The 27,899-nt window shown below is 34.1% G+C and overlaps 2 protein-coding genes and 1 pseudogene across 2 annotated transcripts; 2 read left to right on the top strand and 1 right to left on the bottom strand.

Annotated features, from left to right (window-relative positions):
- Positions 1–515: 515 nt before the first annotated feature.
- LOC103327095 (uncharacterized) lies at positions 516–971 on the top strand. Its single transcript, XM_089048955.1, has one exon. It carries the CDS (start codon positions 516–518, stop codon positions 969–971), a length of 456 nt encoding a protein of 151 aa, XP_088905081.1.
- Positions 972–10,019: 9,048 nt separating this feature from the next.
- LOC148921489 (uncharacterized) lies at positions 10,020–11,152 on the bottom strand (annotated as a pseudogene).
- A 6,495-nt stretch (positions 11,153–17,647) lies between these two features.
- On the top strand, positions 17,648–20,751 carry LOC103325480 (Nucleotide/sugar transporter family protein). The gene is made up of 7 exons (XM_008227650.2): positions 17,648–17,928; positions 18,459–18,602; positions 18,702–18,886; positions 19,064–19,131; positions 19,243–19,375; positions 19,517–19,678; positions 20,151–20,751. Exons 2-7 carry the CDS (start codon positions 18,482–18,484, stop codon positions 20,508–20,510), a joined length of 1,029 nt encoding a protein of 342 aa, XP_008225872.1. The 5' UTR covers positions 17,648–17,928; positions 18,459–18,481; the 3' UTR covers positions 20,511–20,751.
- Positions 20,752–27,899: the final 7,148 nt, after the last annotated feature.

The raw sequence follows: 27,899 nt of genomic DNA, 5'->3' as shown, positions 1-27,899 counted from the left end.
AAAACAAACCACGAACCTTTTTTTGTCTTTTTCCAAATCCAGTTTTCGTTTTAGTTATTAAATTCTGACACATCCAAACTATTTACAGAGCAAAGCAAAAAACCGAACACGGCATCGTTCGTTCGACTACCTATTAGGCTCCAAATCCCGACCCGACCCGAACCGATATGCAAATCTGAAGAGTCAAGAGCCACCACTGGAACAGAGGGTGTGGTGCGGACAAACATTGATACTCCCAACGGCTAATTTTACTTTTCCTTCATTTGTGGCAAAGTAGTTTCGAAATCCTTCAATCCGAGAATTGTAATTAATGCATTTGGGATCTGATTCAACAATCAGTTGACTCACTCTGACTATAAATATAAGGTCTCTCTCTTCTAAGTTTCTCCACATCTGATAAGGAAACAACTCCACATCTCAAATTGAAACCCTAGTTTAGCTTAGCTTTCCTAATCTCTATATTCTCATCCATCTCGTAGAACCTAGGGTTCTATATTGTTGTTGATAATAAGGATATGACTCCGATGATCGTGTCGGCTTCCGCTTCCGCCCCAGACCTAGAACTCATCACTCTCTTTCTCTACAAGATGGTTGTAGAGAAAAAGGCTCTAATGGCAACGTATGACACCATTATCCGGAAGTTCAACATTTTCGGCACCGAGTTCGAACCCTCCGAGATTTGGAACGGCTTTGGAGGAGAGCAACTCCATCCCCATGATCAAGAATTGTATTTCTTCTCCGAACTCAACACGTTATCCTCCAAAGCGGGTTCCCAAAAAATCAACCGCAAGGTTGGGCTCGGAGGAGGGACTTGGAATGGCGAACGTTGTGATGCTGTTTATGATGAAGAGGGGAATGAAATCGGACATAAACGAAAATTCCGCTACGAGAATGAAGGGTCCGAGGAACACAGTGGGTGGTTTTTAGAGGAATATAGTCTTTCTGGTGAGGGTTCCGCTTTGATTATGTGATTTGTCGGCTGAGAAAGAATGAGATGTTGTTCGAAAACAAGAGAAAGTGTTCCTCATCATTATCAGAACATCAATATCCAAAGAAGAAGATGCTCACCAAGCCCAAGCCCAAGCCCAGTCTTACAACAAAAGACAAAAAAGTGAAAAAAGATGAGCAAGAAATGGGATCACAAGAAAATATGATCTGGAACCACAAAACTACCGCTCTCCTACTACTCTTGTGGTCTCTAATGATGAGAAAGGTAATAACCAGTTGACTTATAATAATCATGATGATCAGTTCATAAACAGTAATTACTTCCCTGATGATAATACCATGATGATCAATGATATTATTACTCTTGATGATATTAACACTCTTGATGATACTAAGATGATTTTCAGTGAGATGGAATGGCCACTGCCAGATCTGCCACGATTGCTGATCAAAATCATGTGCCCTTGCCAGCTTCTTCGGTCGGTGCCGACTCTGTTGATGGCGTAATAGAAGCTTGTGAGCCAAGTAATTTGGTGAATGATAATCAGATGGGCAACAATAATTCTGATGAACATCGGGATCAGTTGCTAAACAACACTGACATGTCCTCATGACACTCTGATATTCTTGGGTGCTAGTGATGAAGAAGGATACTTGATCAATTCTCCGACCATTGGCGACGACATGGACGAATTATTTCCAGACCTAGTTGGGGAATGGCCATTGCCACAAATGCCACAGATTGCTGCTACAGATGAAAGCCAAGTGCCATTTCCAACTTCTGAGGTCGGTGCTGAATCAACCAATGGAGGAGAAATGGAAGCTTAGTGTAATCCAAGTCATTTCCAGAATATGGGCAATTACCAACCTTTAGAAGAAGACATCAACCGCTTCTCCAACTATTCGTTTGTGGATGAGTTAATGGGCCATTGATCATCGGCTCAATTATCATAAATATTAGAGGAGATGACTCAATATTAATTTGTATCAAGGAGATGAAACATTGAATATTTGTACCAAAATTTTGACACTATGTAATTTCGTTTCTCGATGAATATATGTAATTTTTCTTTAACTGTTTAATTCTTTTAGTTAATTTCTGCATGCAAATTCATTAGCACCAAGCATCCCAAATCATTTCCCATGCACAACCCCAAGCATCCCGAGAAAATACCGGGGGCATTATTTCCATAAATCTGAACAATGCTCATATGGAAGTGTAAAATGTTAGAATCATTCTGACTAAACTTTGAGGCCAGAACTAAGAAAAAGAACAAATGCCATCACTCTACAGCAAACAAACCTTCCTTCCAGCTAACGCTGTTTATGTAATCTTGCAAAACTTGTAAGTGTACCGACCAAACAAACAACTAGTAAACACTTCAACAGAATAAAGCTCATATGCACAAAATTGACCATTATCTATATATCCTGTAAGTTTTGCAAGAAGCACACCACAACTCGAATCAAATAAGCAAATGAAGAAACAGTGAATAGCATACTGCATAAACGGGCACATTGTCAAGATAAGCACTAGATTTCGGGCAAGATACATCCACATTGTTTGTGTGCAGGCAACCTCACACAAACATAGACAAATTCTAACAACAGCTGGACGGGTGAAACATTGAATAATTGTATTGACACTTTGTAATCTCCTTTCTTATTTAGTATACGTAATTTAATTTTAATTTTTTATTTCTTTCAGTTAACTTCTGCATGTAAACTTGTAGGAATTGGACTCTACTTCAACTCACCCCCGTCGTGGCTACAAGATGATATGATTACTTTCACCCCACACTATGACGTTTCAAGGTAGAAAAATCTTTCCTAGTATTCTGCCCCCAGTCACACCTATATCTATCCCTACATAAGATAAAAATTTACCACACATCGACATTTTCACGTTTCATATAATATTCTAAACTAAATATCAACCTTTAGTACTGCCTAGTGCAGGTCTGAAAGTGAGCAATTGAAACATAAACAATCATATAAGGCAAATAACATAACAGCAAAAACCTAGAAAGAAAATACAAGAAGAGGAACAAACAATAAGATGGAAAAACTACAAACTTTTACAGATCATCTGAGAGCAAAATCTAATCCCCATTCATGTACCAAATCATTCTACAAGCATTCAATAAAGCATTTCATTCACGTTTCATATAATATTCTAAAACTAAGGCAAGAAGTACCCCTTGCTTAAGTTTTACTAGACCCTTCACAGGATAGGTACATGTTTATGTACAATTTGCATATAATGGGTGTAAAAGACAACAATAATGACTCACCTGGCTCCCATCAGAAGGAATTACTTGATGAACAATCAACTGTGAATCAACCATGCCAATTTTTCATGTGGGCGCTGGTGAGAGAAAAATAAAAAGACAGACAAAACAAGATTCTTAGCGCATCTAACAGTTGCAACACTTCGGTGAATAGTACAGGCTACCATGCCTTTTTTACCATTCTAGAGGAATTGCATTCCAAAAATTAGACAGGGCTACATTTTTTATAATCCACACATTGAACTACTCTGTCTCATAAACATGTCAAATAAAATGTTCATATATGACAGGCATTCCTATAGAGAGCAAACAAACGATCTATCCAACAAATAATTTAGACATGATTCTGTTGCTTAATATTTAGACTGGAATTGAGTTGGCACTTATATTCAAATTCCTTCCTGTTGATGCACATAGTCCAAGCAAGTCCAACTTAATGTCGATACTTGATACTTCATTTCTTTCAATTCAAGGAAATCCTCTGCAGACATTAAATGAAACTTAAGCTTTTAACTTTTATTCATAAGTAACAAGAGTATCACTAAACAACGTCTTTACGATTGTCCTAGCAAGCATCTTCTAGTGCAGGTCTGAAAGTGAGCAATTGAAACATAAACAACTATTCAAGGCAAATATCATAGCAGCAAAAATCCTAGAAAAGAAAATACGAAGAAGAGGAACAAACAACAAAATGAAAAAACAGCTAACCATAGACCTTCTGAGAGAAAAATCCAATCCTCATCCATGCACTAAATCATTCTACAAGCATACAACAAAGCATTTCATTATCAATTGCAAGGAAGTTAAAGAAGAAAAAATAAATAAAAATCCTTTAGAGGAGAAGATTGTGAGATTCAGAAAGATCTTGTTTGCAAGTGATTATGTATGAATTCTAACGATAGACCATACCTGAATCATATGCCCTGCAACACCAAGTTTCCCGAGAAAGGACAAGGGTCATCATTTCCATAAACCTGAACAATACTCAGATGGAAGTTTTAACTGTTAGAATCATTATGACTACAATTTGAGACCAAAAACTAAGAGAAAGAACAAATATCATCTCCTTCCAGCTATTGAATCTTCCTTCAAGCTAAAGTTGCTTTCTAATCTTGCAAAACTTTCAAGTACGTTTACCGTCCAAACTTAGTAAACTTTTCAAACTTTTCAACAGAATAAACCCCATATTTACAAAATTGACCATTTTCATAAAATTTTAGCAGGAAGCACCCAAAGAATAGAACAATTAAAGTAAAGAAACAAACAAAAAATAGCATTGCGCATAAATGGGCACATTGTCCAGAGCGCACCAGACAAGATATACACACATTGTTTTAGAGCAGGCGAATTCACACTTACTATATGCATGCACACACCCAGCATGGATGTGAACACAAGTGCATGCTTAGAAAGGTACATGAGAGAGAGAGAGAGAGAGAGAGAGAGAGAGAGCATACGCGGCACGAGAAGTCAGATGTGGGTCATTACACCAGCCTGGTATTTGTTCTGTATCCTTGTTTATCATTACAGTCACATAAGGAAATGCTGAAATTAATTTCCAACATATGACACATTTATCTTATAAGAAGCTGAAGTTCTCCATCCCCCAGCTTTTCTGGCTGCACTTTTTGTTCCATATGGTATTTCTTGAATCCTCTCAGGCAGGAAAAGAACGACGTCATTACAAGTTTCTAGTTTTTCTTTTGACAGCCCTGTAACCTGCTATTGTGCGGCATTGAAACTATAAGCAAACGGCTTAGTGTTATAAGTGTGGAGTTTGTCAACTTTGGACAGCATGCAAAACAAATTGATTCTACACAATGTCTTAAGACATAATAGAGTTGATAGAAATCAACAAATCTAGGTTTGAAGATATAAGTCTAGGTATGTACATTTAGTATCTTGCCCCTGACAGTCATTTCAGCTCTTGATATAAATTAGTGATCGGAAAGTATGACTTAAATATCCATAAATTAGGGATCAACAATTGACCCAAGTATGACTCAATTTCTGTTATCGGAGCAAAATTCACATCAGCTACCAACAGCGCAGTGGAAACATCATAAGGTGGCAAGTAAAGTTTTGAAGCAGGGTAACATGTTAAAAGGTTGTTTGAGGGTCAAATATGAGCATTAAAAATGAAATGGTATATAGTGGAAGGAATTAACTAAAAGCAGATGACATGAAGCCCTTCTCAGAAATTTGTATTTTTTCTCAGAATGCAGAGATTGTAAATTTTGAGAAAAGTAAATGACCTCCAATATCAAGCCGGAGAATCAACACAGGCTAGGTCATTAGGGTTAGAGAAACTGATGCTATTCCACCAACTAAGAAATCACCAAATTTGGGTTCTTTTATCTGCAAGGATTTTCAGAGTCCCAATTCTTATGCCAATCGTTTTAGAATCAAATTGTCTCCAATTAGCTTCCTCTGTATCCTATCTTGGAAAAAATAAAATAAAATCCCCAACCTCAACTTCCTAGTCTTGTTCCTGCCAGATTTTGCTACAGTAAGCCTATTTCATTGATGAAGATTGTTTTGTTCCATTACAAGAAGCACTCTTGTTTCAGAATCATTGTTATAAGAATATGGCATCAATTTGGAGATATTATCACACTTAATCTCTACACAAATTCTCATCACTGGCAGAATTGAATGGGACTCACCAAATCATATCTAATCAAGCATCTTTCATAAAATTTCAATTTAAACACAACAATTGAAAAAACAAAAATGAAATTTAAAATTTAAAAACACAGATTTGAGTTCACCTTTTTTCTGAGCCAATTTGGGCAGCTTAGGAGCTTCCTCCACAAATCGAGCCTTAATCTCCAATTCGTTGCAACTCCATAGCCCAACTACTCTCCGTCAAAGCCTTCTCGACTTTCTGCATATTTCATCACATTATACTCAACCTTCGTTTTCCCGGTCTTTCTTTGTAACATTTTCTCAGCAACCAAACACAATTAACAAACGAAACGACTGAGGAAAGGGAACCTAGGAACCTGAAGGGCCGCTTCGATTTGGTCGTCGACACCGCGAGCGTAAAGACGAGCACAATGCATCGTCGCCGTAGGGGTTGAGATCGATCGCGCCATTTTTGGTTCCTCTCAGAATGAGAAAAGAAGATCCTCGTGAGAGAGAGAGAGAGAGAGAGAGAGAGTCACATCTCGTTCAGCATTTGCGTCTCTTTGCAGTTTTTCATTTTTGGACAAGGAAGGGAGGGCATGACAGCATGGAATTCATTCAATGTCGTTTTGGCGGGTACACGACCTATTGGCTGCCCGGTTAGATTTTATTTTTATTTTAGTATAAGAAATTTTGGAAGGGAGGTTTTCAAATATTCATTAGTTATGGTTTTGATTTTGTGATTTTGGCCCGGCAGGTCAAGAGTTATGGGTAATATACGTTAAATACCCATTCCTAGATATAAAACTATAAATAAACCCTATCTATTTAATGTATATAAACACACCCATCGATCAATTCAACAGTTATCTTGGATTACGGTTTTGCCCTTTTGCAATTTTGAGAAACAGCCGACTTAAATTTTTTTATATTTAAATCTTTTATTTAATAACTGAAGAGGAATAAGAAGAAGAAGGGCATTGAACGATGCATGCGCTCATGACTCGTGGAGCATAGCTTCCACCATCCTTTCGATGCTCTCCGCTCTTATCGGTTCTTCTTCAAGAAGCCTTCTCGACTTTCTGCAAGGATGAGCTTAAGAAGAACGAAGAGACCATTTTTCATCCACATTATACGATTTTGTGATTCATGTCTACGGTTCTTTCCCGTTTTGCATTTCGTTTACAAATTGCGATAAATAAATTGATTATAAAAAATCTGAAAATTCTGCTTGCTTATTTGTGTTAGTTCTACACTGTTTTCTAGTTTTTAGCAGAATGGTTGAGCTTCTACATAAACATTTACTGTTTGTATGATGTAATGCTAAGCTACTGTTCGTTTGCAATTTTTGTTTCAGTCTTACCACTGCTTTTGTTATTACCAAAGGATAATAATGTTATTTACTTGTTAAAATTGATCTTTCAGCGAGTTGAGACCTATAATTTATCTAGCCTGGTTTTGCTGCTGTATATATATATTTTTTAATGTGAAAATATATTGAACTTATACACAATCATCTGGCAATCTGTGAGTCTCTTTGTTAGTTGCTGTTGGTTTTTCTTTTTTTAAATTTTTACGCGGCCGCCCTTGGAACTTTTGCAGAGACAATGTTTGCTTTCCCAAGCTGATGATTCTCAGGGCCCCTTTGTATCTACTGTCCTTCTTTGCCATAATCAGAAATTGCATTTTCTAATTCTCTATTTTCTCCCTTTGCATACACTTCGTTTCCCAATTAGCATGAGATATTTTGTGGTTCCTTGGCTATGATGCTTTACCCAATATGTGTGATGGCCTTGCTTGCTTGCGTGCAAATGCATTTTGTCCTAATTTCGGTGCTATTCAAGGAGATGTTAGAAAGATAACATGTTTATCAAGAATTTCAAAGTTGGTGTTTCATTAAACACACTGAACTAAAATGAGTCTATTTCTTGTTCCTTGCATCCTGCAAGTTTTGCTGTCTTGTTTTGAATGCAAAATGATAACTCTCTAGTTACTAATGCTTTATTGAGTAAAGTTCCTGAAAGACATATCAGGTAGTGATATGACTTTGGGTTTCCTATTATGGTTCAGATATATGGTTTTTGCTATGTTGCTTATTGAGTTTCTAATTTATATATATACATATATATTTGAATTTCAGGGGTCAATTTGGCCACTGGGCTGTTTGAATTTCAGGGGTCAATTTGGCCACTGGCTGATCCTTCCTTTCTTTTTAAAGTTGGGACAGAGGTTTGTTTTCGTGATCTTTCTTTTTGGTAAATAATGTTTTTGAGTAATTTGTGTTTCAAGTCAAGGGACTGTAAATCATTAGTGCTCGTGAAAGAATTGTAGCTCTGCATTTTTCATTGTAAATATCAGTAATTGAGTTTGTGGGTCATTGTTTGCATTGGTGATAGTCCTATGAATTCCATTAAATATACCTTGCATTCAAATTAGACCATTACATTTGATAGTTGTTGATCTTGTTGAATATTGAATAAATTTATCTTCCTCAACTCTTTTGTAATGCAAATAGTCATAAATTCTTGTTGTGCAACATTTGCAGAAGTTCAGAAAAAGGGAAAGGATTTCTAGGCTGAGTTTGAGTTGTACGCTGCTGAACTTTTGGTTGGAATAGCTGTTGACATTGCTTTGGTTGGCATGTTGGCACCCTATGCTAGAATTTGGAAAGTCATCAGTATCATGAGGATTATTTGGAAGTTAACAACTACATCATTTCATTTGTATAATAGGTAAGATAAAAGTGTACAACTCCATACCATTCACTTGAAGTTTATGATATGCAAAATGTGATTTTTACTAGAAAGATAGTTCTATGACATAGCATTAACATTGTACTTTATGACGTAGTATTAACAGTATATATATATTTTTTTGTAGAGGTATCTTGTTATTACTAGTATTCTTCGCTGCTGGGGTTGGCAGGACAATGCTGATCAGTGATGCTGGGAAAGTTTATGCCTTTGGAAAGGACTCAAGATGGTTCTATGACATAGTAATAACAAGATAGTTCTATGACATAGTATAAACAATGTACTTCTATGAAATGGTATTAACAATGTTTTTCTATGGAATGGTATTAACAGTGTACTTCTATAACAATGTACTTCTATGAAATGGTATTAACAATGTATTTCTATGGAATGGTATTAACAATGTACTTCTATGACATGATATTAACACTGTACTTTTATAACATGGTATTAACAATGTACTTTGGGCTTGCTAGGCTTGTTTTGGGTTTTTTTGAGTTTTTTTGTATTTGGCTTGTTTTAAGTTAATCAATGGCAGAGATGTAATTTATAGTAACTTCAACACTTATTTCATATGTAATAAATGATTTTTGGGTATGATTCTAAATTGAATTTCATGTAGGGTTTTTTTATAATTTCAGCTCCTATTTTGGGTATATTACTAAAGCTCCCTTTTTGTTTTGCTATGTAAATAGTTTGGATGTGTCAGAATTTAATAACTAAAACGAAAACTGGATTTGGAAAAAGACAAAAAAAGGTTCGTGGTTTGTTTTCGTGTAGTTTAATATTAATTAGGAGTGAGTGTGAGTTGCTAATTAATAAATACGTTGAGTTTTTTTTTTCTTTTTTAGGTGAATAAATGGGTTGAGTTTATTTATGTGTATAAATTTGTGTCGTTTATTATGTGTATAGAAACATTCTACTATGGGAATTACTGCTGAATGATAAATAATCAGTGGTAATAGATTAGTCTTGTAATTGCATATCATTATAGGCACAAAGAACAATAATTTTTTTATTTTATATACATGATATTAGAGAAGGGGGTTTTCTCACCCGTACTCTCATAGTGTCTTAAAGGTTGGGTTCAATCTTGAGATCTAGTCTGTAAATAAAAATGATAATAAATAAGTTATTTTGTGAGTTTGAAAATTGATAAATAATCCAATTCATACAATGAGAAATTTTTTGAAGTTGAACTTGGAAAAATATTAATTATAAAATTAAAAATATAGTATTAGATTTAGAAATTTTGTAAAATAAATAATAAAATAAAAAAGCAACTGGTCTGGTCTGATTTGGCGCGGTGTGAAATTGAAACCAAAACCGGTTGGATAAGTCATCAAGAGTGTTAATATCATCAAGAGTAATAATATCATTGATCATCATGGTATTATCATCAGGGAAGTAATTACTGTTTATGAACTGATCATCATGATTATTATAAGTCAACTGGTTATTACCTTTCTCATCATCAGAGACCACAAGAGTAGTAGGAGAGTGGTAGTTTTGTGGTTCCAGATTCATATTTTCTTGTGATCCCATTTCTTGCTCATTTTTTTCACTTTTTTGCCTTTTGTTGTAAGACTGGGCTTGGGCTTGGTGAGCATCTTCTTCTTTGGATATTGATGTTCTGATAATGATGAGGAACACTTCCTCTTGTTTCCGAACAACCTCTCATTCTTTCTCAGCCGACAAATCACATAATCGAAAGCGCAACCCTCACCAGAAAGACTATATTCCTCTAAAAACCACCCACTGTGTTCCTCGGACCCTTCATTCTCGTAGCGGAATTTTCGTTTATGTCCGATTTCATTCCCCTCTTCATCATAAACAGCATCACAACGTTCGCCACTCCAAGTCCCTCCTCCGAGCCCAACCTTGCGATTGATTTTTCGGGAACCCGCTTTGGAGGATAACGTGTTGAGTTCGGAGAAGAAATACAATTCTTGATCATGGGGATGGAGTTGCTCTCCTCCAAAGCCGTTCCAAATCTTCGGAGGGTTCGAACTCGGTGCCAAAAATGTTGAACTTCCGGATAATGGTGTCATACGTTGCCATTAGAGCCTTTTTCTCTACAACCATCTTGTAGAGAAAGAGAGTTGATGAGTTCTAGGTCTGTGGGGCGGAAGCGGAAGCCGACACGATCATTGGAGTCGGCCATATCCTTATTATCAACAACAATATAGAACCCTAGGTTCTACGAGATGGATGAGAATATAGAGATTAGGAAAGCTAAGCTGAACTAGGGTTTCAATTTGAGATGTCGAGTTGTTTCCTTATCAGATGTGGAGAAACTTAGAAGAGAGAGACCTTATATTTATAGTCAGAGTGAGTCAACTGATTGTTGAATTAGATCCCAAATGCATTAATTACAATTCTCGGATTGGAGGATTTCGAAACTACTTTGCCACAAATGAAGGAAAAGTAAAATTAGCCGTTGGGAGTATCAATGTTTGTCCGCACCACACCCTCTGTTCCAGTGGTGGCTCTTGACTCTTCAAATTCGCATATCGGTTCGGGTCGGGTCGGGATTTGGAGCCTAATAGGTAGTCGAACGAACGATGCCGTGTTCGGTTTTTTGCTTTGCTCTGTAAATAGTTTGGATGTGTCAGAATTTAATAACTAAAACGAAAACTGGATTTGGAAAAAGACAAAAAAAGGTTCGTGGTTTGTTTTTGTGTAGTTTATTATTAATTAGGAGCGAGTGTGAGTTGCTAATTAATAAATAAGTTGAGTTTTTTTTTTCTTTTTTAGGAGAATAAATGGGTTGAGTTTATTTATTATGTGTATAAATTTGTGTCGTTTATTATGTGTATAGAAACATTCTACTATGGGAATTACTACTGAATGATAAATAATCCGTGGTAATAGATTAGTCTTGTAATTGCATATCATTATAGTCACAAAGAACAGTAATTTTTTAATTTGATATACATGATATTGGGGAAGGGGGTTTTCTCACCCGTATTCTCAAAGTGTCTTAAAGGATGGGTTCGATCTTGAGATCTAGTTTCTAATTCAAGGTCATTTCTACTAGGCTAGAGTCCATTAACACAACAAATAAGTTGTTATAGTGGACAATTTTTAGCAAATTATAAAATATTAAAAAAACATATAAAACAATATCAATTTTCAAAAAGCCACTGATATATGATCTTCTCTAGGCTAGTCCCCTCTTTGAGAACATAAGTTAGGAATGACTTTGCAGTGCATTACTTTTTTTTTTTTTTTTATGGGTTAAGACTTTGCACTGCATTTGTTATTGTGGATTGAAGATATGATTAGGGGGTGGGTACGATTTGGTTCGATTTTCACCTCAAATTGGAACTAAAAACTAATACTATGTAACCGGTCTAGTTCAGGCAAAAAAAATTTAAAAATCGACCGGTTTGGTTTTGCCTGAATTGGTCCATTCTGACCAGTTTCGATTTTGAACCGAATTGTTAATTTATTATTTTTAGAAAATAAAAATTATAATAAATAAGTTATTTTTGGGTTGAAAATTAACAAATGATCCAATTCATACAATGAGAAATTTTTTGAAGTTGAACTTGGAAAAATATTAATTATAAAATTAAAAATATAGCATTAAATTTAAAAAAATTTGTAAAAATAAAAATACAACCTGTCTGATCTGGTCTGGTCCAAATTGGTGCGGTGTGAAACTGAAACCAAAATTGGTTGGAACCGGTTCGATCTAGTTCAGGTCCAATTTGTTGACTTTTTTGGTCAATCAATTTTTTTTTCTTCTGATTTTTTTCAATCGATTCGGTTTAGTTTTCCGGTGTTCTAGTCCCGATGCCCGCCCCTAGATATGATCAGATAACCATGCCCTTGTTTTTATTTTATTTTTATACAATGCCCATTTTCTCTTGAATATCTTTGAATCGTGTGTGAGTAGAGAAAGCAAAAAGAATATTTGTTAACCACAGAAAAATGCAAAAAGAATGTTCTCTTAGAATTGAATAGATACATGTGTTGTTAAACTCTTTGATTATTGTTAGCTGCTGCTTCTAGTGCTCCATCAACACAAGCCTCAACTCTTTCTCTTGTTCCATGAAGATGGCCTCTCATTCCTTCTCAGCCGCCAAAATCACAAAATCAAAACAATAACTATGAGTACTAGTGTTAGATAGAGCATCTCCAGAGTCTCTAAAATTTAGCTAAATTCTAGCTAAAATTGTTCACCTATTTGATGTTTGTTCCTGTGATGGTAGGGTAAAGTTCCTCATTGCCTTGAAAACCATTGACTGGTCAACAAGTCAACTTTCTTTAGTATGCGAGCGTGTCACTGCTAGCAATGAGAAATCCTAGCAGACTCTGGAATAGATAACTTGCTCCCCAAGTTATTGATTTCTAAACAAGCGAATGTGAATTTGGGTGAGAAATATCTCCCCAAGTAAGTTCTTTTCTTGCCTCAGACTGGTGAGGACTTCATAATTTTTCACAATATGAGGTTGGTAGTTCTAACTAGAATAAATAGTAAGAAAATGAATTGTTTTCATGCGGAACTGCCTTTTACAAAACTCAAGAGGGAAAAACCAACTCTAGAAAGACAAAAAGAAGGTTGAACTTCCATTTATGCATGGATAAATGCTTCTGATCTTGGCTGGACTGGGTATGCTTGTGCTAGAATAGACTGTCAACAACTTCAACTGCTAAGCTTCAGTTGTAAATCGATATCAACATTCAAGTTTGGCAGAGCTTTAATTTATTTCAAGCTCTGGAAGGCTTTTTGAACGGGCAGAATTGCGGCCTCTTGATCTGAAAGGGCAGAAGTGGCTGGACTTGAGGATTACTAAGCTGGAATTGCACTATGGTACATGTTCTGCTTGGTTAGGGCTCTCCATAAATTTGTTGAGGTTTTTGATATGATTTTTAGTACCTGCGTAAACAGGGTTAAAATCACTGAAAATACTTGCAAGAATACAAGGTAATTGTAGTATAAATGCTCATGCAAGGTCGTTGTCCCCAAAGATTGTTTGACTAATCTGTAATTAAACTAACTCTTAATTAATAACTAAAATACATATCCTAATGGTGATCAGTCATTAAAATAGATAGATAGTTTTAAACACAGTGATTAATAATTCAAAGCAAACATGCATTCATTCATAAGCAAATTAATAAAACTACATATTCATGCTAGGCTTACGGCCTCGCCCTAGCAAAAGGAATTAGTTACACATAATCATAATTGAAATCCAAGAAAATATCATTCGAATGAGTAAGAATGAAAACACCTGAAAGTAGCGAAAATCCAAAACCCTAGCAATTGCTCCCAAAGCCGAAAAGAAGTTCTAGAAGGAGTCCCTAAATTGCTGTGAAAAGAAGCTTAAATACCTCCTAAAACCTAGCTACCCAATCCCCACAAGGAAACTAAGTTAAAATAAAATAAGACTAGGAAATAAAGTCCAAATTGGATTAGGAGAATCTGCCCAAATCTGCCCAGCCACGTTTTGGTCTCAAATCTCCTCCAAATCTGGCCCAAGATAGCTCGTTTTAAAGATAAAAATATTCCGAACACTTCTCCAGAAGGCCATGAACCCATCCGAGGTCATCTTGGGCTCTAAAATCGCAATAAAAGCCCAAAACGTCACTATTCCAGCACGGCGCACTGCTCCTTTATTTATTCGCCAGGAAATCATCGCTTGGTGGAAAAGTCTGAAATTCTGACATGATCAAGCTAAGTGACTCACGAACGTCCTCCAACTGGAATTACTCCAAAATTCGTCCATTTGATTATGTTTTGCTCCGGAGGAAATCGAAAACCCTATATTGGAAATATAATTCAAAGTATCAAAATTCTTCCAAAATATTAACCAAAATATACTAAGGTTTTTCGGCATGCTGGAATGGTTTTGCATTATTCTGATTGTCACCCCATTTGAAATTAGGATGATCCTTCCATCCTGGATTGTAATGATTGGCATATGCATCATTCCTAGGCCTTTGATAGCTGTTCATCAGTTTTCATATTTGTAAAAACCCAGAATCTGCTTGTTTTGGCTTTTGCTGAACCAAATTTGTAACAAGAGAAATCTCGTTTTGAATGACTTTTCTCTAAGTCTTGAAACTGGAAGTTTATGATTCGTAGCTGGCTTCTTTCTTGTGGCTCAATAAACTTTAGGTTGCTTCAGTTTGTTTGAAGGTTTTTGAGATCAAGTGATCATTTTGAGTTTTTGTCTTTGATTGGTTTTTTGGTTTTTTTTATTGTCCTCTGCTCTTCTCACACTCTCTTATATTTATAAGAAATTTTTTTGGAGTGGGGTTTCTAATTCTTTAATAATGGGCGGCAAAAATTCTCAAAATATCTTTCTTTTTATATGCAAAGAAAAATGAGGTTTTATCAATTCTGGTAGATAAGCTCTCAATAGTCAGTTCCTAAGGTAATCACTTCCCTGTTTTTCTTCAAAGAAAACCTAACCCTTATTTAATTCCAACTGCTCTTGTAAGAGTTCAAAAACTGCCGTGATGGTTAGTTTTGATCTTCCAGATAACAACTCTCTGCTTCCCACTTATCTTTTTAGAAAACATAGCCTGGTTATTCATTGGAAATGGTACATGCTCTGGAGCAAAAAATTTCTAAATATAGAAAGGGATTTTGATATTCTTTTGAAAAAAAGGTTGGAGATTTGCCTGTTTCAAGTCCTGTTTCCATTAACTCCCATCGACTCAGTTGAGATTGCTGACTTTTCAAAGTTTCAGGTGGCCACGTGGGTTTGCTTCTAATTTTGGGCTTTTTCATTTCTGTAAATCATGCCACGCCCTGTTCGAGTTTTTTGGAGTTTATGGGCCAATTTCCTTCTTTTTCTTCTTTTTTTGAAGCCCACATTTTGTCGTGTTTTGATAGATCCTGGGCTGGGCTTTCTTGGATTTTAGGCCCTTGATTTTTGTTTAATCGCAAAGGTCATACTGCTCGAGTCCTGTGGCTTGTTTTATCATTCTGGGCTCATCGGTGTTGGGCTGGGTGCGCAAGATTTTAGCCCAAACAAAAATAGTTAGAAAACTACTATAGCAAACCACTTAAAAAATGTTTCCTCCAACAATGTTCTCTATTTTGGCTAATTTGAAATATTTTATTATTATTTTTTCTTTCTCTTTCTCCCTCTTTCTCTTGCAAATCTAATATATTAAAAAGAAAAGTAGAAACCCAACCAGTCTGCTAGAAGGATGATTTTCCTTCTTTTTAGCTAAAGTAGCTAGGAATGAGAGGATAGAGAGTCTGCTGGAGATGCTCATGGGAAAAAGAATAATAATACTTTGTCTTGGGTTTTCATAATAGTAATACTGTAGATATTTGGCACTAGCTAGTATGGAGATCAGAATGTTTAAGCTCTGTGTTTGGAACACCATTAACCAAAATTGATTATAACTAGCTACCAAGAACTTTTTATGGTGCAAGTTAAAACAAAATCCAAACATATAAAATTAGGAGTACTGATGTGATGATTCTTGAAGGCCTTTTCATCATTATTATCATGTAGATGAACTAGGAGTACTTGTGTTATTAGCTTCCATATATTGATGATCTTAGAACCCTAAATTTGAATAATGAAAACCGTACCACATCATTTGATTAATTTAGTAGTATCCACCAACTTTTTTTTTTGGCCAGTCTGTTCTAAGATAGATTCGAGGTTCTTTTCATTCATATCTTACTTTTGTTCGATTTTAGAGCATAATGAATGAGAAAAGAACCCCAATACAACATTTTCAAAGGTACTGTTAAATAAAAGTTTGTAGAAAGTTCTAATCCTACACTTTATTTTAATAATTAACAATTATCGGTCATGATATTTAAATTTAGGACCTCCAACGAAGTTGCTACTCAATCAAATGAATGATTGCCGTTTTAATTCGTACCTTATCTCGATCATCTTTACCCGAATAGCATAAGTAATCTAGCAAGCATATCTGATCCTACAAGACTGGCTTAGAATTCAAAAGATCGACGTTTGTTCTATGCATAAACACATATAAAATGTTATGGCTTTCACGTTTCCAAAAATGGATGAAGTTTAAGATTACAAGGGTGGGGTGAGGGTTTGTTCCATTATGCCTGGTGGGTGCTATAAAAAGGCGACAAAACAATGGGCCAATTTTTTTATTTTTTATTTTTAAAATTTGGAGTGAGACTAAAGTTTTCTTCTTTCACCAAACACTAATTGAGGTTGAGGGCGCCAAACCATTTGCTTGCATTTGCAGAAACCCCACCCTCATAAAAGAAACGTTTCACCTCACCTTCCTGGCTTGTGTACCAAGACTTATTTCATATTAAAATGATAGTTACGGTGTGCAAACAAGTTTATGCAAGAATATCAAATTGGACTAAAATACCCTTTCCTCACACCAAATATAAGGATCACTGACTGACTAAGGTGGTGCAGCATCAATTGTTGACCCAAAAATGTCAAAGAAGAATAGACCATGGTAGATTGTGAATTTACATCATGCCAACACTTCACAACTCAATTAAAGAGCAAAGGTGGATTTTTATTCTAACTATATTTTGCCCACCAACTTACTATTTAATTTAGTGATATTTCGTAAACCAATATTGAAAGAAGTTCCGAGTTCAAATTTTACCATCGCGTTAATGAAAAGATATTATAATTGTACAAAATCACTTATAACTAACCAAGAATGCAGTGGCTCCAATTCATGTGACTTGAGCTAAAACTCATCATCATGGTATATGTAAAAAGTATATAAATAATAAATAAATTAAACAAATGGTGAACAAAATTTAGGGAAAAAAGAAGAAGTGGGAAGGGGTGTTTTTGGTAATTTAAATTGATATGAGGTTGTAGCGTACCATCTTAATGGTCACTTGAATTTAACTGTCTTGTTGCCAAGTTTGCTTGTAGTTGCCGTTAACTTGCTTCTGGAAAATCAGGAAGGGAGCCACGTCGTGACAAATAAAAAAAGATCCAAACGAAACAATCTCTAAAAATTAACGCCGTTTGGCACCAACCACAAAAACAACCTAAAATAAAAGGGGCGCAAAAGCCTTACATTCTCATACAAGCCAAGCCAATCATAACCACCACACTATTCTCTTTATCTTAGCTCTCTTCCTCCCTGAGTTTTCAGAACTCAAAACTTGGTCCATCTTTTGTTCTCTCATATATTTCCAACTCCGATCAGTTTTGAAGCCACAATTTGCTTCAAACTTGCCGGTTGGAGCTGGTGGCGATTGCATGGAGTTGTAGCACATTTTGATCATCAAGAAGTTGATCATTTCTTGGTGAGGTTTCAGGGCTGCTAAACTCCCAACTGGGTTTTTCCATTTCATTGAAAAGGTACGCTTCCCATATATCTCTTTTTTCTTTAATTTTAATATTTTTATCGATTTTAATCGTAGAGTATGTATATATAACAGTCAAATGGAGAAACTCGTACATGCATACGATCGTATATTTTTCGTATGATAACATTAGTTCTACATGTTGCTTCATGACTTGCATGGGGTGGAGAGGGTGGAGGGTTAGGAATGATAGAAAAAAAAAAACAATTTTGTATTTTGTATGTACAAAAAAATGATATGAGTCATAAGCAAAAATTAAGAAACGCCGCACATTGAAACCTTGATCAAATGCCTAGAGCTCAGACACTTCTAAGCCATTCAGAATGGAGATTCAAGGGTTATTAGTAGGACAAAAACTTACAACATGTAAGCTGGCAACGTTATGTTATATATCATATATGACAAGTCTTATTATTACTTTTAAATTTTTTTATCACTAGTTATCTAAATTTTATTTGGAAGTAGCATTTGGCATGGCTTGGACAAAATATATTCTATTAATCTTCTTTTTTTTCTTTATGATAGAAAATATATCACTGAAGATCATCATGGGAGAAATGACTGGCTTCCAATTGGGAGTTATTGGTGCACTGTTTCTTTCAGTTGCATCATCTGTCTCCATTGTTATATGCAACAAAGCTTTGATGAGCAATCTTGGCTTCCCATTTGGTAAGAAATTAATTTGGAAAATTCCTAAGATTAATTTCTATAACTTTTACTGGAATATTTATACACAAGTCTATATCATTTTTTTTTCTTTTTTGGTAGCAACAACACTTACCAGTTGGCATCTGATGGTAACTTTTTGCACTCTTCATGCGGCACAACGTCTCAATTTTTTCGAGAGTAAGTCGATTGACATGAAGACTGTCATGCTCTTTGGCATTCTAAATGGTATTTCAATTGGTTTACTCAACTTGAGCCTGGGATTCAATTCCATTGGGTTCTACCAGGTAATTATTTGTCTCAATTTATTATTTGTTCATTTGGAAAATGAGACAACTTTCACGTAAAAACTCTTTCCACTTTTCTAATACTGGGCCAGTAAATATAGTACATGTAACGTCTCACATCGTGTCATATGTTCTACGCAATTGTATAACATTTTGGATTCTTTCTTTTTTTGGCAGATGACCAAGCTTGCAATTATACCATTCACTGTGTTATTGGAAACTCTTTTCCTTAAAAAGCAATTTAGGTAATGCTTCTTCAACTGTAAATTGCACAATATTTTAAAAATTAATATTGGTCAATAAATTCAGTGATCCTTTTCTTTTTTTTTCTTTTTTTGGTCCTCTACTTCTTGCAGCCAGAAGATAAAGTTTTCTCTCTTCCTATTACTTGTTGGAGTTGGGATTGCTTCTGTGACAGACCTCCAGCTCAATTTTGTTGGGACCATTCTCTCTCTTCTAGCCATCATAACAACCTGTGTTGGCCAAATTGTATCCTTCCTTATTTTATTTTATTAATCTTACACTTAATTTATTTTCCAACTACCTTCTGTTTTCAAGTCTCTTTTGGGTAGGTACTTTGGCTTAGTTGGTTGTACAACAGGTTGATCCCTAACTAAGCTTCCAATTCAGCTAACAAACACAATTCAGAAAAGGCTCAATGTATCTTCTACGCAGCTACTCTACCAGTCCGCCCCTTTTCAAGCAGCTATTCTTTTTGTGTCAGGCCCTTTGGTGGACCAGTTCCTCACCAAGCAAAATGTCTTTGCCCACAAATACTCTTCCATAGTCTTGGTATAATCTCCCTTTCTTCATCTATCAATTCATTAATATATCATACATATGGGTAATGTTCTCTAGTTAGACGCTATTGTAGTACATGGCATATTATGCTCTCAAATTATCACCATTTTGACCCTACATTTGATCAAACATCTACATAATTAATGGTATTGATTGATCAACAAGAAAAAATTTCACATCCACATAATGTTCTCTTATCAGACAGTCTGACATGTTATGTTGTCAAACCGTGAATCTGTATCATTAATTACGTGACTTCTTGTTCAATGCATGTGTCACTTAAGATTAACAATCCGCAATTTTCACAAAAACAGAAAAGTTGGCAATCTAACAACATAACATGTTAAATACCTTAAAAGTTGACATATTATTATATGCCTCATAGCTGCGTATATTACATGCTATTGTCATATGGTACATATATGAATGTGATTCAATCTTTCAAGCAATTGTACATGTGCAGGTATTCATCATACTTTCATGCCTCATAGCTGTGTCTGTGAACTTCAGCACCTTTCTAGTAATTGGCAAGACATCCCCTGTCACATATCAAGTTCTAGGCCACCTCAAGACATGCCTTGTTCTGGGCTTTGGCTACACATTACTTCATGACCCTTTCACTTACAGGAACATAATTGGAATTCTGGTTGCCATTTTTGGGATGGGATTGTATTCATATTTCTGCTTACAGGAGAACAAAAAGAAGCAAGCCGGTGACCTCTCTCTGGGCTCCCAGATTAAAGATAAGGATGGCATTCCACTTTTGAGTATAGATAAAGATGGTCATGAGGTTAAGAAATCAACCAAGAACTCTCTTGTTTGATTGATAGGGAACTTTTGATCATGGTTTTATCTTTCATGTGTTCATTACACTCTGAATTTTCAGTCTTCAAGACATTTTGATGGGTGTAAATGTTTTTCATTCTTTTTTTTTAGAGGTGGAGGGGAGAAAGACTCAAATCTTCTTGTGGGTGTAGGGGTAAAGTGCTCTACTACTAGAGTCAGAAATCCCACAAAATGTTTTTTATTCTTTGAATTAATAAATATGCCATTTTCAAATTCAATTATGAAGCCCCTTTTTTTTTTTTTTAAATTATAATTTTTTATAATTATTTTTTTAATATAACTTTATAGAGATATGGGTACTTGCCTAATTGAAGCCTTTTATATATTGGGCTGGGCTACTATGTAATTGGGCTCGGACTCTTCCTAAAATGGACTAATTTGTGAATACACAAATTGGCCCATTGATTCTTTCTTGCACCAAGGGTAACCCAAAGCCATTTGAGGCTCAGCATTGCCCAGCTCTTGCGCCTATGTTGAGGGGTTACAGAGGTTCAATTCAACAGTCCAATAATAGCTTTGCACTTAATCAAACGACTATTAAGGACCTCCTCATTATAACCCTTCATTTTTAGCCTCCATGTGCTAGAAGAGGTATTTCGAATTTGATTTTAATAGAGTAAATATCAAAGAATTTAATAAAAGGAAAGTTGTGCAGCCTAATTATTGCAGCAAAACCAAAAAAAAAAACTCACTTTATCAAAGTACTGATGATACAACATGTCGGCCGTTGGTTTAGGGTTCATGAAAGTTATAGCAAAAAAAAAAATGCAATTTTAAAAGTTCAAAATATCTTTATGTTAGCTAATATAAGACATTTTTTTGAAGTGTAAAGATACAAAAAAGTGCAAAGGGTGGATGATTTTTTTCAAGTGTAAATAGAAGCTCTCCATGTTTAAACAAATTCAAGCTTTTATACTGTCTATTTAATAATTATATTTTTATCACAAATGAGTGGATAACACATGTATCGATATATTAATTCTATACTCAAGATTCATAACATATCAACTATGATGTCTACCTATATTATAATACATGAATTAGTAGCATTAGCTGATGGTGCAACAGTCACACCTTAAAAAATTTCTAAAGGTTAATGAAAAAAGAAATACTACTAAACCAAGTGTCATGCGATTAAAAAAATCAAGTGTCGTGCATATTAGTGTCATAATTCATTAATATATATCTTAACTCTAACTAAACCTGAATTGATAACTCCATAAATTGCAACATATGTGTTATTAATGTATTAATATGTCACAATGTATTACCATCATATACAATAATTTTCCTTAAAAATAAACTGATTATTATTATTTTTCTTTAAAGCAGCACGGCACAATGCTAACTTATTGGGTGCCCCAAAGTTGCCAATGTCGTTGAAACTCATCACATTATTGTGTAATATTTCTGTATTATTACAGTTGACCCAACTCGGGAAATCATGGCGTGTACACAAAAACGAAGACCTTTGTTTTCCCTAAAACATCAAAGCCCATGTAGCCAGCTTTCTCCTCATCTTTGTCATATGACTTTTTGTCTTTTTTCTCCTCATCAAGCCTGCCCTCTCTATCCATGTACCCATTCACGTTGCGAACATTTTTCAGACATTAATGATTATCTGTCAACATGCCAGCCAAGATAAAAACACAACGGATTTTGGAGGTATGGAAGAACATTAATGGCAAAAAGAAGCTCCAAAGTTAGTTGGCATGCAATTGTTGCTAGATGTATGGGCTTGACAGGCTTTGAGCTATTGAATTTGATGTCATGTTCTCAAGAAGATTGCATATGCCATTGAATTTGATGTCGTGTTCTCAACAACTCATAAATTCATAACTCGAGATATTAAAAACATCAACTTATTACATTATTTTTTAGACGCTAATTAATGTGGCAGTGTTTCACAATCTTTATTTATTCACAGCAAATAAAAAACTAATACATACCTCAATTTGTATCTAAAAGTTGGTATCTCCTCTAGCATTATTGATCCATAATTGATTAAACCAATTAAATAGCAAGGCTTTATCATCAAAATTCATAACCTAGCAGTAATGACAAAATGATGTTAGCGTATGCACCAATGCAACATCTATCATGGAAAACTTGCACAGCTAGTACATGACAAAATGATAGTATAGCGTATGCACCAATGCAACATCAATAGTAGTAATAAATATCATGGACAATTAGCTGTGTAAAACCCAATTTCAAATTTAAATAACTAGTAGGATATAAGAGGTCGTAGCTAGTACAGCGCCTACCATTTCTTTTAGTTGTCATTCCCTCTCACATCTGCCCCCTAAAATTACAAACAAACAAACTGTAAATTACATATCCAATAATGTACCATATACAAATAAAAATGGCTACTTGCACATAATTAAAAATAGGTCAATAAGGGTAAATTATTTTACAATATATCTAAATGTGTATAGTACATTATTTGGAATAGATAAAGAGGGTTTTTCATAAAACAAACAGGTACAATTCAACTATGCAGTTTTATTCAACATCCATAAAAAGTAAACTAAACAAACCGACTAAATTTGAATTTATTGTTAAATTTTAAAAAATGTTTCAAAATTAACATTCTAGGGAATGCAATAATGGCTTAATTTTTATGTATCATTTATTAGGCAACTTGCTGAGTTGGATCCTAGTCCTTAACAAATTGGGTATTATTTATAGGAACAAAAAGTAGGGTTTTATAAATTTGAAAAGCCTACTATTAAATTTAAGTTTGTTGACTTACATGGCAATTTGAGACGCCTTGTTAGCTACTTGAATAATTTTTACTCCAATAGACTCTTCAATTCAATTAATGCAATATCATAAAAAAAAAAAAAATGAAAAATGTCTATGCATTTATTATATGAAAAATAAAAAATTACATGTTTTTAACATTTTCAAGGTAGGTTTTGTTTTTCAAAGTAAAATTAAATGTTTGAAGAGCCAAGTCAACTTACCAGTCCTGAAGAGAGAGAAAGAGTCACAACTTTGATGACGGAGGTTGAAGAGGCTGTTGGAGAGAGTTTTTCTGATGTGGCTCATCTATTTTAAAATTTCAAAGCTGTTGATGAGGTTGTTGGAGATGTTCTCATTGTATGCAATAATTTCTTCATGGAAAAGATCTTGTATAACTAACTTAAAGCGTAAATTTTCAATGTATAATTGTTATTCGTTATCTCGCATGTATATATGCGAGAGTTAATGGTACATACTTAGAGAGGTAGCAGCACCTAAAGCTAGCTTCACCTTTTGTTAAAGGACTTTGAGCATGAGAGAGGTAAATAAGAGAGAGCTTTAGGTTGTTAATATTTATACATGCAATGCAGCTGTATATATATAAAGATCTGAAGTGGTCCTTTAACACTTTAAAGGAAACAGTTTGAATTTAAAATAATTGATGCATGCAATTTTAATGTCTTTTGTGGTCGGCTGCAGATTTAATGTTGTTTCCTTTTGCATGCATATCATCTTTTGCGACCAAAAGAAGTGCATGGTGGACGATGAGTTTGATTGTACATGCATGCGAAGCAACAATTTCATAGCTTTTCAAATGCGGAAGATGATGTAGAAAAGAAAAGCGCTCTGTAATTATTTTTCTGAAAAAGACTAAATTGCCTATGTCTCTCCTCGCTATCTCTATGGTAAAAGGAGAACATGAGAGAGAGAGAGAGAGAGAGAGGTGTTTGTCATTTTCATATAAATAATTAGCAAAATAGAATTTGGAGAAATTTATTTTGGTGTTTTCCGAAGTGGGCTGGCTTTTTCTGCATCTGCATGCTTAAATCATATAAAGCCACCCTCTAAAAACGAAAAATGATTGGCCAACCAAAAACAAATTGAATGAACGTATAGCGTGCCTTCTAATGTAAATGATCGAACACAAAGTAAAGAATAGTTCTCATACTTTTGTGCTGTCTTTGCAATAAAATAAAATTTTAAAAGGTTAAAATCAACTAACTTTTAGTTTAATGATATTTCTATTTTTAATTCTCTAAAGAAAAATGATATTTCGATTCTCAGTTCTCTAAAAAAAAATGATATTTCTATTCTCAATGTTAGAAAAATTCCGAGCTCTATTCACACAAAAAAGAAGAGAATGTTATACATTACATTCCGTGTTTGAAGCCTTTACCATTTTTTTTTCCCAAGGCTCAATTTGGCATCTTTCCAATTTTCTTTTTTCCTTCATCTATGGTGCGTGTTTGAATTTTTATTTTATTTGAGTGGCATTATTTCCACCCACCATTCATATTTTCCAACCTTCCAATTTTACAAAGTTTTTACAAATAAACTCATTTTAGAATTGTTAGCTGATGTTACTATTGACACGTGTCCTTGCTGAAGTGGCAAGTTTGTTAGCTCTTCACGTGCTTATTAGTGTGATTAGTTAGTCTGACTCACAATTTAAGCAGATTAGTAAAGAAGTCATCGTTACACAGCCATATAAGCTAGAGTCTGGTTCATTTCATCATAAAAATATGTAAAAATACAATTTTTGAGAATATAAACAACTTAGAATAGTTTTACTTTTCTCTCATTCTTCATCACTTCTTCCTCTCCATAGTCAACAAGCATGACTTATTATACAAAGGTCCATATAAACCCTATTTGGAGAGAAAAATTCAAAACTAGCAACTTGTAAATTTCTAATTGGTTCTTGGAAAATTTTAACACACTAAGAACCAATTAGAAAATGACAAGTGTTTAGTTTTAGGTTTCTCTCCAAATAGGCTTTATAAGAGGTTTTGTACAATATATCATGTTAGAATGGATCTATTTATGAAATGCCCAATTCAAATGCAAATCTATTCAATTCACCTCCTTTGTTCCCAAACTGCCCCCTACCTCTTCTCATTCCTTTTTACTTTTTCCTTACCCCAACTTAACCGTAACCCTAATATATCAAAAAATTAAAAAAGCTAACAATTGCTTAAAAAAGTCAAGTTCTTGATTGAATCACTCTAAAAATGCTTTTTTTTTAATAAATAAAATTCCCTTTTCATTTATAGCCTCATTCTAACATGACATTTTATGCAAAATTAGTTATTAAGAAATTGTAACACAATAAGAATAAATTAGAAAATGACAAATGGCTATATGTGGGTTTTTCTCTCCAAATAGACTGTAAATTTTTTTTTGCGTAAAATGTCATATTAAAATGGGCCTATTTATAAAATGATCAAAAAATAAAAAATAAAAAAAATCTGTTAATCTGTCTATATGCATCTTCACACCTCACTTGCATATTTATCATTAAAGCAGTATGTTTCAAATTCGGAGCAATCACATTGACATCAACATAGATAAACTTTTCACAGAAATTACTAGCAGCCGTTGGTTTTAATTTGATTAGAGGTATTCATATTCTGAATAATTATTTGAACAAGTTCTGAAATTGATATATTTCAACCTTTATATAATACTAGCCCCTTGGTACATGCTTGCCAATTGGTTTTCTTTTTTATTTTTTCTTTTATTTTTAGAATTATGAAAATATAGCATGGGTAGTTATGTTCCATAAAAGTAGGATCTATTATCTTATTTTGTTTTTTATTTTAAGTTTTTTTAATTAAAAAAATATGAATTTACCATATTATCCTCATTTAATTAATAATTTCAATTCTTAATGTTTGAATTAACCAAGGGTATTTTATGGTATTTTGAATGTTTCACCATTCTCTGCCTTTTGCTATATATATATATATATATATATATTATTCATTTAATTATATGTGGCTTTGAAAGATTAACACAACTTTCGAGATAATTGGAAAATTATATGTGGGTTTGTGTTTTGTTGTTCTGTTTTAATACGCATTCCTTATCCAGAAATCTTACCTAACAAAGAAAAACGGGTTCAGATTGAAAACAAAGTCATACATATTGTCGTTGTTTTCTTAAGGTAACGGATAAAGGCAGGTTTTAAGCAACTGATTTCACTGATATCTTTAGCTAAAATCTTTAACAAATGACATATCCATTAAAAAAAATTTATTTTTTAATTTACAAAAGCTGCAAAAATTAATTTTTTTTGCTTAAACATATTTATTAATTGGTGCAATAACCGAATTTGGTATAAACAGATTGATTGATTTAGAATAAAAAAATTAATGTAGTGTAGCAGACGTGGATTAGATTATTGCTTGTATTTTTTTAAAAAAATTGATGTACGTATATTGGTCTGTTGTAGATTTTCCAAGACTCCAACATCATTGGTGACGCAAAGGCAACCTCACCCTAATCCATGAGAAAACAACAGAGAGAAGTAACTTCGTTTTTGAATGAGGTAAAGAAAACAAACTTATTTAAATTTGATCCACAACATAATTACGGTCAAAATCAAGAGATTCGTTTCATAGGTTAAAATCTATGCTTAACTTTTTTCTTCTTCCTTTTTTTTTTCCTTTGTGCAGCTTTTTTTTTTTTTTGGGGTTAATCGAAGAATATTCTCTCGCATCTTTCTCTTTCGTGACGATATGTGCAAAATATTTTGCTGACATTGACTTTTTATACAAATCATTAGTAACTTATGTAATCTTTTATCATCAAAATTAAATAAAGGCTAGTGTTAATTTTATGATTTTATTTCTCTCACATGATCTCCTTTCTTGCTTTTCAAAAGTCAATAATACTATACATTCCCTTTCTTAACTTTCTCTTTTACCTTCTTCCTTCTTCCCGTACTGCAATGATGTATGATAATTGAAATTGTTCATTTTTGAAACATCATTTAAGAATTGTTCCTTTAAACAATCAACCAAGTTGAAAATCATTTAGTCATTTGATTAAAAATGTGATAATTATGTATTTTATCAAAATATTAGGTCCGCCTCTACTAATTTGATAACAATTATTATGACTAAACGATTTCCTATTTGATTGATTTTAGTGAGTGAGATGGTCTTTTAATGGTGTTCTAGAATACAGACTATTCTGATCATCAAATCACATTGCAAGATGAAAGCGGAATAATAGAAGGTAAAAGAGGAAGGTATAAAGAAGAATGTAGGTAGCATTCCCCTAAAAATAAATTTTGCCAATGTGAAATATAAAAGGAGTACATAAATTTTAAGAAACCTCTTTAAAAAAATATAAGTTCGTAATCAATTGTGAAGTTTAGGAGAATTAAGGGAGGCGGTCCAAAACGGTGTGTTTATGGTAAATCAATGATGTAATTTAATGGAAACTTGAATGGCGGTGTGAGAAAACCCTTTATTGCGAGCAAAGAAATTCTATGTTTCATGAGATGTTAAGGAGCAGTTGATGATACTCTAGTCAAGAATAGTTATCGGAGTAAGGCTTTACTCCGACGTACTCTTTCTAGTAGTAATAAAAACTTTTTGCCCCCATA

This window comes from Prunus mume, linkage group LG1 (genome assembly GCF_029339155.1).
Source record: "Prunus mume cultivar Tortuosa linkage group LG1, ASM2933915v1, whole genome shotgun sequence".
NCBI classification, from domain to species: domain Eukaryota; kingdom Viridiplantae; phylum Streptophyta; class Magnoliopsida; order Rosales; family Rosaceae; genus Prunus; species Prunus mume.
This window is presented reverse-complemented; position numbering and strand designations above follow the sequence as displayed.